Source organism: Eucyclogobius newberryi, unplaced genomic scaffold, assembly GCF_026437365.1.
Source record: "Eucyclogobius newberryi isolate DKJ021-1_F unplaced genomic scaffold, fEucNew1.0.hap1 SCAF_14, whole genome shotgun sequence".
Taxonomy (NCBI): domain Eukaryota; kingdom Metazoa; phylum Chordata; class Actinopteri; order Gobiiformes; family Gobiidae; genus Eucyclogobius; species Eucyclogobius newberryi.
In genome coordinates, this window is record NW_027315768.1 from 1,183,311 (window position 1) to 1,195,638 (window position 12,328).

Consider the following 12,328-nt stretch of genomic DNA (forward strand, 5'->3'; position numbering starts at 1 on the left):
TGCCCCCTACAGTTCACTTTGTACCCTACAGTTCACTTTGCCCCCTACAGTTCACTTTACCTCCTACAGTTCACTTTGTACCCTACAGTTCACTTTGCCCCCTACAGTTCACTTTACCTCCTACAGTTCACTTTGTACCCTACAGTTCACTTTGCCCCCTACAGTTCACTTTGCACTCTACAGTTCACTTTGCCCCCTACAGTTCACTTTGCCCCCTACATTTCACTTTGCCCCCTACAGTTCACTTTGCACTCTACAGTTCACTTTGCCCCCTACAGTTCACTTTGTACTCTACAGTTCACTTTGTACTCTACAGTTCACTTTGCCCCCTACAGTTCACTTTGCCCCCTACAGTTCACTTTGCCCCCTACAGTTCACTTTGTACTCTACAGTTCACTTTGCCCCCTACAGTTCACTTTGCCCCCTACAGTTCATTTTGCCCCCTACAGTTCACTTTGCCCACTTCAGTTCACTTTGTACTCTACAGTTCACTTTGCCCCCTACAGTTCACTTTGCCCCCTACAGTTCACTTTGCCCCCTACAGTTCACTCTGCCCCCTACAGTTCACTTTGTACCCTACGGTTCACTTTGCCCCCTACAGTTCATTTTGCCCCCTACAATTCACTTTGCCCCCTACAGTTCACTTTGTACCCTACAGTTCACTTTGCCCCCTACAGTTCACTTTGCCCCCTACAATTCACTTTGCCCCCTACAGTTCACTTTGTACCCTACAGTTCATTTTGCCCCCTACAGTTCACTTTGCCCCCTACAGTTCACTTTGCCCACTTCAGTTCACTTTGTACTCTACAGTTCACTTTGCCCCCTACAGTTCACTTTGCCCCCTACAGTTCACTTTGCCCCCTACAGTTCACTCTGCCCCCTACAGTTCACTTTGTACCCTACAGTTCACTTTGCCCCCTACAGTTCACTCTGCCCCCTACAGTTCACTTTGCCCCCTACAGTTCACTTTGCCCCCTACAGTTCACTTTGTACCCTACAGTTCACTTTGCCCCCTACAGTTCATTTGCCCCCTACAGTTCACTTTGCCCCCTACAGTTCACTTTGTACCCTACAGTTCACTTTGCCCCCTACAGTTCACTTTGCCCCCTACAGTTCACTTTGCCCCCTACAGTTCACTTTGCCCCCTACAGTTCACTTTGTACTCTACAGTTCACTTTGTACTCTACAGTTCACTTTGTACCCTACAGTTCACTTTGCCCCCTACAGTTCACTTTGCCCCCTACAGTTCACTTTGCCCCCTACAGTTCACTTTGCCCCCTACAGTTCACTTTGCCCCCTACAGTTCACTTTGCCCCCTACAGTTCACTTTGTACCCTACAGTTCACTTTGCCCCCTACAGTTCACTTTGCCCCCTACAGTTCACTCTGCCCCCTACAGTTCACTTTGCCCCCTACAGTTCACTTTGCCCCCTACAGTTCACTTTGCCCCCTACAGTTCACTTTGTACCCTACAGTTCACTTTGCCCCCTACAGTTCACTTTGCCCCCTACAGTTCACTCTGCCCCCTACAGTTCACTTTGTACCCTACAGTTCACTTTGCAGCATTCATTGAGATCCCTCGTCTGCCTTTTCTTTCCTCTTCTCATCCTTCACTCCTGGTCTTTATACAAAGTAGACGTCTTTCTTCTTTTTCCCAGAGAAATGAGTGGGTCTTGTCTCTGCTGGAGGGGGGCCCCGAGGGGGGCCCCGAGGGCCGGCTGCTGCTGGGGCTGCGTGTGTCCAGAGACCAGCTACACTTCCTGTACCAGCAGCAAGGCACAGGGCGCAGGCGGAGGGTGACCTTCAGGGAGGTGTCACTGGACGACGCCCGCTGGCACACCCTCAGCCTGGCCGTGACGGGACACTACTTCACCCTCACTGTGGACTGTGGGCCGCCTCTGGAGATGTGAGTACACATGATGAGAGGGGAGGAGCCTTTACTGTGTGCGTCCATGATGAGAGGGGAGGAGCCTTTACTGTGTGCGTCCATGATGAGAGGGGGAGGAGCCTTTACTCTGTGCGTCCATGATGAGAGGGGAGGAGCCTTTACTGTGTGCGTCCATGATGAGAGGGGAGGAGCCTTTACTGTGTGCGTCCATGATGAGAGGGGAGGAGCCTTTACTGTGTGCGTCCATGATGAGAGGGGGAGGAGCCTTTACTGTGTGCGTCCATGATGAGAGGGGGAGGAGCCTTTACTGTGTGCGTCCATGATGAGAGGGGAGGAGCCTTTACTGTGTGCGTCCATGATGAGAGGGGGAGGAGCCTTTACTGTGTGCGTCCATGATGAGAGGGGAGGAGCCTTTACTGTGTGCGTCCATGATGAGAGGGGGAGGAGCCTTTACTGTGTGCGTCCATGATGAGAGGGGAGGAGCCTTTACTGTGTGCGTCCATGATGAGAGGGGGAGGAGCCTTTACTGTGTGCGTCCATGATGAGAGGGGGAGGAGCCTTTACTGTGTGCGTCCATGATGAGAGGGGGAGGAGCCTTTACTGTGTGCGTCCATGATGAGAGGGGAGGAGCCTTTACTGTGTGCGTCCATGATGAGAGGGGGAGGAGCCTTTACTGTGTGCGTCCATGATGAGAGGGGAGGAGCCTTTACTGTGTGCGTCCATGATGAGAGGGGAGGAGCCTTTACTGTGTGCGTCCATGATGAGAGGGGGAGGAGCCTTTACTGTGTGCGTCCATGATGAGAGGGGGAGGAGCCTTTACTGTGTGCGTCCATGATGAGAGGGGGAGGAGCCTTTACTGTGTGCGTCCATGATGAGAGGGGGAGGAGCCTTTACTGTGTGCGTCCATGATGAGAGGGGGAGGAGCCTTTACTGTGTGCGTCCATGATGAGAGGGGGAGGAGCCTTTACTGTGTGCGTCCATGATGAGAGGGGGAGGAGCCTTTACTGTGTGCGTCCATGATGAGAGGGGGAGGAGCCTTTACTGTGTGCGTCCATGATGAGAGGGGGAGGAGCCTTTACTGTGTGCGTCCATGATGAGAGGGGGAGGAGCCTTTACTGTGTGCGTCCATGATGAGAGGGGAGGAGCCTTTACTGTGTGCGTCCATGATGAGAGGGGGAGGAGCCTTTACTGTGTGCGTCCATGATGAGAGGGGGAGGAGCCTTTACTGTGTGCGTCCATGATGAGAGGGGGAGGAGCCTTTACTGTGTGCGTCCATGATGAGAGGGGGAGGAGCCTTTACTGTGTGCGTCCATGATGAGAGGGGAGGAGCCTTTACTGTGTGCGTCCATGTGTGTTCAGAAGCCAGAGTCGGCCCTTCCCCAGCACCCTGACCACCAGAGGAGCCCACTTCTATGTGGGCCGCGGGGCCCCGCGGAGGGGACTCTTCTCTGTAAGTTCTATTTCACCACAATCTCCAACCATTGTGTCTTTGCAAAATGAAGACACATTCTGCAAGATCAACACCCCTGTCTCACCCCTGTCTCACTCCTGTCTCACCCCTGTCTCACCCCTGTCTCACTCCTGTCTCACCCCTGTCTCACCCCTGTCTCACTCCTGTCTCACTCCTGTCTGTCTCCTGTCTCACCCCTGTCTCACTCCTGTCTCACTCCTGTCTCACCCCTGTCTCACTCCTGTCTCACCCCTATCTCACTCCTGTCTCACTCCTGTCTCACTACTGTATCACTCCTGTCTCACCCCTGCCTCACCCCTGTCTCACTCATGTCTCACTCCTGTCTCACCCCTGTCTCACTCCTGTCTCACCCCTGTCTCACCCCTGTCTCACCCCTGTCTCACTCCTGCCTCACCCCTGTCTCACTCCTGTCTCACTCCTGTCTCACTCCTGTCTCACCCCTGTCTCACTCCTGTCTCACTCCTGTCTCACTCCTGTCTCACCCCTGTCTCACTCCTGTCTCACCCCTGTCTCACTCCTGTCTCACTCCTGTCTCACTCCTGTCTCACCCCTGTCTCACCCCTGTCTCACCCCTGCCTCACTCCTGTCTCACTCCTGTCTCACCCCTGTCTCACCCCTGTCTCACTCCTGTCTCACTCCTGCCTCACTCCTGTCTCACTCCTGTCTCACTCCTGCCTCACTCCTGTCTCACTCCTGTCTCACTCCTGTCTCACTCCTGTCTCACTCCTGCCTCACTCCTGCCTCACCCCTGTCTCACTCCTGTCTCACTCCTGTCTCACCCCTGTCTCACCCCTGTCTCACCCCTGTCTCACTCCTGTCTCACCCCTGTCTCACTCCTGTCTCACCCCTGTCTCACTCCTGTCTCACCCCTGTCTCACTCCTGTCTCACTCCTGTCTCACCCCTGTCTCACTCCTGTCTCACTCCTGTCTCACTCCTGTCTCACCCCTGTCTCACTCCTGTCTCACTCCTGTCTCACTCCTGTCTCACTCCTGCCTCACTCCTGTCTCACCCCTGTCTCACTCCTGTCTCACTCCTGCCTCACTCCTGTCTCACCCCTGTCTCACTCCTGTCTCACTCCTGTCTAACCCCTGTCTCACTCCTGTCTCACTCCAGCCTCACCCCTGTCTCACTCCTGTCTCACTCCTGTCTCACCCCTGTCTCACTCCTGTCTCACCCCTGTCTCACTCCTGTCTCACTCCTGTCTCACCCCTGTCTCACTCCTGTCTCACTCCTGCCTCGCTCCTGTCTCACCCCTGTCTCACTCCTGTCTCACTCCTGCCTCACCCCTGTCTCACTCCTGTCTCACTCCTGTCTCACCCCTGTCTCACTCCTGTCTCACCCCTGTCTCACTCCTGTCTCACCCCTGTCTCACTCCTGTCTCACTCCTGTCTCACTCCTGCCTCACTCCTGTCTCACCCCTGTCTCACTCCTGTCTCACCCCTGTCTCACTCCTGTCTCACTCCTGTCTCACTCCTGCCTCACTCCTGTCTCACCCCTGTCTCACTCCTGTCTCACTCCTGCCTCACCCCTGTCTCACCCCTGTCTCACTCCTGTCTCACTCCTGTCTCACTCCTGCCTCACTCCTGTCTCACCCCTGTCTCACTCCTGTCTCACCCCTGTCTCACCCCTGTCTCACTCCTGTCTCACTCCTGCCTCACTCCTGTCTCACCCCTGTCTCACTCCTGTCTCACTCCTGCCTCACCCCTGTCTCACCCCTGTCTCACTCCTGTCTCACTCCTGTCTCACTCCTGTCTCACCCCTGTCTCACTCCTGTCTCACTCCTGTCTCACCCCTGTCTCACCCCTGTCTCACTCCTGTCTCACTCATGTCTCACTCCTGCCTCACCCCTGTCTCACTCCTGTCTCACCCCTGTCTCACCCCTGTCTCACTCCTGTCTCACTCCTGCCTCACTCCTGCCTCACCCCTGTCTCACTCCTGTCTCACTCCTGCCTCACCCCTGTCTCACTCCTGTCTCACTCCTGTCTCACTCCTGTCTCACTCCTGTCTCACTCCTGTCTCACTCCTGTCTCACCCCTGTCTCACTCCTGTCTCACCCCTGTCTCACTCCTGTCTCACTCCTGTCTCACTCCTGTCTCACCCCTGTCTCACTCCCGTCTCACCCCTGTCTCACTCCTGTCTCACTCCTGCCTCACTCCTGTCTCACCCCTGTCTCACTCCTGTCTCACTCCTGCCTCACCCCTGTCTCACTCCTGTCTCACTCCTGTCTCACCCCTGTCTCACCCCTTTCTCACTCCTGTCTCACTCCTGTCTCACTCCTGTCTCACTCCTGCCTCACTCCTGTCTCACCCCTGTCTCACCCCTGCCTCACTCCTGCCTCACCCCTGTCTCACTCCTGTCTCACCCCTGTCTCACCCCTGTCTCACTCCTGCCTCACCCCTTTCTCACTCCTGTCTCACTCCTGTCTCACTCCTGTCTCACTCCTGTCTCACTCCTGTCTCACTACTGTCTCACTACTGTCTCACTCCTGTCTCACTCCTGTCTCACCCCTGTCTCACCCCTGTCTCACTCCTGTCTCACTCCTGTCTCACTCACGTCTCACTCCTGTCTCACCCTGTCTCACCCCTGTCTCACTCCTGCCTCACCCCTGTCTCACTCCTGTCTCACTCCTGTCTCACTCCTGTCTCACCCCTGTCTCACTCCTGTCTCACTCCTGTCTCACTCCTGTCTCACCCCTGTCTCACCCCTGTCTCACTCCTGCCTCACCCCTGTCTCACTCCTGTCTCACTCCTGTCTCACTCCTGCCTCACCCCTGTCTCACCCCTGTCTCACTCCTGCCTCACCCCTGTCTCACTCCTGTCTCACTCCTGTCTCACTCCTGTCTCACTCCTCCTCACCCCTGTCTCACCCCTGTCTCACTCCTGTCTCACTCCTGTCTCACTCCTGTCTCACTCCTGCCTCACTCCTGTCACTCCTTTCTCACTCCTCCTCACCCCTGTCTCACCCCTGTCTCACCCCTGTCTCACCCCTGTCTCACTCCTGTCTCACTCCTGCCTCACCCCTGTCTCACTCCTGTCTCACTCCTGTCTCACTCCTGTCTCACTCCTGTCTCACTCCTGTCTCACTCCTGTCTCACTCCTGTCTCACTCCTCCTCACCCCTGTCTCACTCCTGTCTCACCCCTGTCTCACTCCTGTCTCACCCCTGTCTCACTCCTGTCTCACTCCTGTCTCACCCCTGTCTCACTCCTGTCTCACTCCTGCCTCGCTCCTGTCTCACCCCTGTCTCAATCCTGTCTCACTCCTGCCTCACCCCTGTCTCACTCCTGTCTCACTCCTGTCTCACCCCTGTCTCACTCCTGTCTCACCCCTGTCTCACTCCTGTCTCACTCCTGCCTCACTCCTGTCTCACCCCTGTCTAACTCCTGTCTCACTCCTGCCTCACCCCTGTCTCACTCCTGTCTCACTCCTGTCTCACCCCTGTCTCACTCCTGTCTCACCCCTGTCTAACTCCTGTCTCACTCCTGCGTCACCCCTGTCTCACTCCTGTCTCACTCCTGTCTCACCCCTGTCTCACTCCTGTCTCACTCCTGCCTCACTCCTGTCTCACCCCTGTCTCACTCCTGTCTCACTCCTGCCTCACCCCTGTCTCACCCCTGTCTCACTCCTGTCTCACCCCTGTCTCACCCCTGTCTCACTCCTGTCTCACTCCTGTCTCACTCCTGTCTCACCCCTGTCTAACTCCTGTCTCACTCCTGCCTCACCCCTGTCTCACTCCTGTCTCACTCCTGCCTCACCCCTGTCTAACTCCTGTCTCACTCCTGCCTCACCCCTGTCTCACTCCTGTCTCACTCCTGTCTCACTCCTGTCTCACCCCTGTCTCACCCCTGTCTCACTCCTGCCTCACCCCTGTCTCACCCCTGTCTCACCCCTGTCTCACCCCTGTCTCACTCCTGTCTCACCCCTGTCTCACCCCTGTCTCACCCCTGTCTCACTCCTGTCTCACCCCTGTCTCACCCCTGTCTCACCCCTGTCTCACTCCTGTCTCACTCCTGTCTCACTCCTGCCTCACTCCTGTCACTCCTTTCTCACTCCTCCTCACCCCTGTCTCACCCCTGTCTCACCCCTGTCTCACCCCTGTCTCACCCCTGTCTCACCCCTGTCTCACTCCTGTCTCACCCCTGTCTCACCCCTGTCTCACTCCTGTCTCACTCCTGTCTCACCCCTGTCTCACCCCTGTCTCACTCCTGTCTCACCCCTGCCTCACTCCTGTCTCACTCCTGTCTCACTCCTGCCTCACCCCTGTCTCACTCCTGTCTCACCCCTGTCTCACTCCTGTCTCACTCCTGTCTCACCCCTGTCTCACTCCTGTCTCACCCCTGTCTCACCCCTGTCTCACTCCTGCCTCACTCCTGTCTCACCCCTGTCTCACTCCTGTCTCACTCCTGTCTCACCCCTGTCTCACTCCTGTCTCACCCCTGTCTCACCCCTGTCTCACTCCTGTCTCACCCCTGTCTCACTCCTGTCTCACTCCTGTCTCACTCCTTTCTCACCCCTGTCTCAACCCTGTCTCACTCCTGTCTCACTCCTGTCTCACTCCTGTCTCACTCCTTTCTCACCCCTGTCTCAACCCTGTCTCACTCCTGTCTCACTCCTGTCTCACTCCTTTCTCACCCCTGTCTCAACCCTGTCTCACTCCTGCCTCACCCCTGTCTCACTCCTGTCTCACCCCTGTCTCACCCCTGTCTCACTCCTGCCTCACCCCTGTCTCACTCCTGCCTCACCCCTGTCTCACCCCTGTCTCACTCCTGTCTCACCCCTGTCTCACTCCTGTCTCACTCCTGTCTCACTCCTGTCTCACCCCTGTCTCACTCCTGTCTCACTCCTGTCTCACCCCTGCCTCACCCCTGCCTCACTCCTGTCTCACTCCTGTCTCACCCCGTCTCACCCCGTCTCACTCCGTCTCACTCCTGTCTCACTCCTGTCTCACTCCTGTCTCACCCCTGTCTCACCCCTGTCTCACTCCTGTCTCACTCCTGTCTCACTCCTGTCTCACCCCTGTCTCACTCCTGTCTCACTCCTGTCTCACCCCTGTCTCACCCCTGTCTCACTCCTGCCTCACCCCTGTCTCACTCCTGTCTCACTCCTGTCTCACTCCTGCCTCACCCCTGTCTCACCCCTGTCTCACTCCTGCCTCACCCCTGTCTCACTCCTGTCTCACTCCTGTCTCACTCCTGTCTCACTCCTGCCTCACTCCTGCCTCACCCCTGCCTCACTCCTGTCTCACTCCTGTCTCACTCCTGTCTCACCCCTGTCTCACTCCTGTCTCACTCCTGTCTCACTCCTGCCTCACTCCTGTCTCACTCCTGCCTCACTCCTGTCTCACTCCTGTCTCACTCCTGCCTCACTCCTGCCTCACTCCTGTCTCACCCCTGTCTCACTCCTGCCTCACTCCTGCCTCACCCCTGTCTCACTCCTGTCTCACTCCTGTCTCACTCCTGTCTCACTCCTCCTCACCCCTGTCTCACCCCTGTCTCACTCCTGTCTCACTCCTGTCTCACTCCTGTCTCACTCCTGCCTCACTCCTTTCTCACTCCTCCTCACCCCTGTCTCACCCCTGTCTCACTCCTGTCTCACTCCTGTCTCACTCCTGTCTCACTCCTGTCTCACCCCTGTCTCACCCCTGTCTCACTCCTGCCTCACCCCTGTCTCACTCCTGTCTCACTCCTGTCTCACTCCTGCCTCACTCCTGTCTCACCCCTGTCTCACTCCTGTCTCACCCCTGTCTCACCCCTGTCTCACTCCTGTCTCACCCCTGTCTCACCCCTGTCTCACCCCTGTCTCACTCCTGTCTCACTCCTGTCTCACTCCTGTCTCACTCCTGTCTCACCCCTGTCTCACTCCTGTCTCACTCCTTTCTCACCCCTGTCTCACCCCTGTCTCACTCCTGTCTCACCCCTGTCTCACCCCTGTCTCACCCCTGCCTCACCCCTGTCTCACTCCTGCCTCACTCCTGCCTCACCCCTGTCTCACTCCTGTCTCACTCCTGTCTCACTCCTGTCTCACTCCTCCTCACCCCTGTCTCACCCCTGTCTCACTCCTGTCTCACTCCTGTCTCACTCCTGTCTCACTCCTGTCTCACTCCTGCCTCACTCCTTTCTCACTCCTCCTCACCCCTGTCTCACCCCTGTCTCACTCCTGTCTCACTCCTGTCTCACTCCTGTCTCACTCCTGTCTCACCCCTGTCTCACCCCTGTCTCACTCCTGCCTCACCCCTGTCTCACTCCTGTCTCACTCCTGTCTCACTCCTGCCTCACTCCTGTCTCACCCCTGTCTCACTCCTGTCTCACCCCTGTCTCACCCCTGTCTCACTCCTGTCTCACCCCTGTCTCACCCCTGTCTCACCCCTGTCTCACTCCTGTCTCACTCCTGTCTCACCCCTGTCTCACTCCTGTCTCACCCCTGTCTCACTCCTGTCTCACTCCTGTCTCACTCCTGTCTCACTCCTGTCTCACCCCTGTCTCACTCCTGTCTCACTCCTTTCTCACCCCTGTCTCACCCCTGTCTCACTCCTGTCTCACCCCTGTCTCACCCCTGTCTCACCCCTGCCTCACCCCTGTCTCACTCCTGTCTCACTCCTGTCTCACTCCTGCCTCACTCCTGTCTCACTCCTGTCTCACTCCTGTCTCACTCCTGTCTCACTCCTGCCTCACTCCTGTCTCACTCCTGTCTCACCCCTGTCTCACCCCTGTCTCACTCCTGTCTCACTCCTGTCTCACTCCTGTCTCACTCCCGTCTCACCCCTGTCTCACTCCTGTCTCACTCCTGTCTCACTCCTGTCTCACTCCTGCCTCACCCCTGTCTTACTCCTGTCTCACCCCTGTCTCACTCCTGTCTCACCCCTGTCTCACTCCTGTCTCACCCCTGTCTCACTCCTGTCTCACTCCTGTCTCACCCCTGTCTCACTCCTGTCTCACTCCTGTCTCACTCCTGTCTCACCCTGCAGAGGAACACTCATGGCACTTGTATCACTTGTGTCTGTATTCTCGTCCTTTGGCTCATGACATAAGAGCGTGTGGCATCCTGAGCATCCTGAGTTGCTTTGATGAATTAAAAGTTAATCTAATTAAATTGACACCACTGAAATTCAGATCACAGATTTGAACCTTTTTAAATCTAGGTTAAAAACGTATTTATTCAGACTGACTTTTAACACTGTTTAACAATGTTTATTTTGTACAGTTTTTTATTTTATTTAGTTCTGTATTTTTTATTGTCTTGATTTTATTGTGAAGCGCTTTGGTCACTTTAAGTGTTGTAAAGGGCTCTATAAATGAAGGTTGATTGATTGATTGATTGATTGATTGATTGATACCCTGCGAAGAGTTGGCCACTGTCCAGGTTGTACCCCGCCTAAGGCCCAAAGTCACTGGGATAGGCTCCAGTCCAGACCCCGAAAGAGAACAAGCGGTAGAAAATGAAGCTAAAATAGTGTGAATACGAACAACCAATACTAGAACTATTTTACTGTTAGAGGAACTATTGATTTTTAATTGTTTTACAAATCCAAATGTAATTATTTAAATGTAATGAATACATAAAATAAGTTTCCATATGGGCCTCCTGTTTGTGCCCCCATAGTCTGCTTATTAGAAACACCCCTGGTGCTGCCCAGTGGTCCAGTGTATCACGGCCGCACTGTTGGGAGTTTGAATCTTTGACAGTTTGCTGCGTGTCCTCCCTTCTCTCTCCTCTGCCTCACACTTTCTGTCTAATAAAGCCGACAGGCAACAAAAGCTTAACAAAATAGAACCGCCCCTGGACGTGGTACAGCAGTGGTCTAAAGTGGTCTAAAGTGGTCTAAAGTGGTCTAAAGTGACTCCTGAACACTTCTTCCCAGACTTGCATTAGAATGTCTCACTTTTGAGGATTTGTGTTCCTTTACCTGGGCCATGTCTGTGGGCCGGGCCGTGTCTGTGTCTGTGGGCCGGGCCGTGTCTGTGTCTGTGGGCCGGGCCATGTCTGTGGGCAGTTGAAGTGTGATATCTGGACTCTGGATTGTGTTGCTTAAGTCTGACGGTGACCGGCCCAAAAGTGCACTGGCCCATCGGGAAAACACTTGACCTGCACCACACACACACACACACACACACACACACACACACACACACACACACACACACACACCCTCTGCACATACGACTCCCCCATACACATATGATCCTCCCACACATATGATCCTCCCACACACATGATCCTCCCACACACATGATCCGCCCACACATATGATCCTCCCACACATATGATCCTCCCACACACATGATCCTCCCACACACATGATCCGCCCACACATATGATCCTCCCACACGCATGATCCTCCCACACACATGATCCGCCCACACATATGATCCTCCCACACATATGATCCTCCCACACACATGATCCTCCCACACATATGATCCTCCCACACATATGATCCTCCCACACACATGATCCTCCCACACACATGATCCGCCCACACATATGATCCTCCCACACGCATGATCCTCCCACACACATGATCCGCCCACACATATGATCCTCCCACACATATGATCCTCCCACACACATGATCCTCCCACACATATGATCCTCCCACACATATGATCCTCCCACACACATGATCCTCCCACACATATGATCCTCCCACACATATGATCCTCCCACACATATGATCCTCCCACACATATGATCCTCCCACACATATGATCCTCCCACACATATGATCCTCCCACACATATGATCCTCCCACACATATGATCCTCCCACACACATGATCCTCCCACACATATGATCCTCCCACACACACACACACACACATGGCCTGCTCGCACAAACGCATGACCCTGCCAAACACACACATAACCCACCAGCAGGCACACATATGATCCACCTGTACATACATATGATCCACCTGTACATACATATAATCCACCTGTACATACATATAATCCACCTGTACATACATATGATC

At 55.1% G+C, this 12,328-nt stretch overlaps 1 protein-coding gene across 1 annotated transcript in view; it reads left to right on the forward strand.

Annotated features, from left to right (window-relative positions):
- LOC140359284 (thrombospondin-type laminin G domain and EAR repeat-containing protein-like) overlaps positions 1–12,328 on the forward strand; it is a 146,310-nt gene that overhangs the window by 41,424 nt on the left and 92,558 nt on the right. Inside the window, exons 2-3 of the mRNA XM_072444144.1 lie at positions 1,658–1,905; positions 3,247–3,337. Coding sequence (XP_072300245.1) covers positions 1,658–1,905; positions 3,247–3,337 — 339 coding nt within the window. The remainder of the gene's footprint in view (positions 1–1,657; positions 1,906–3,246; positions 3,338–12,328) is intronic.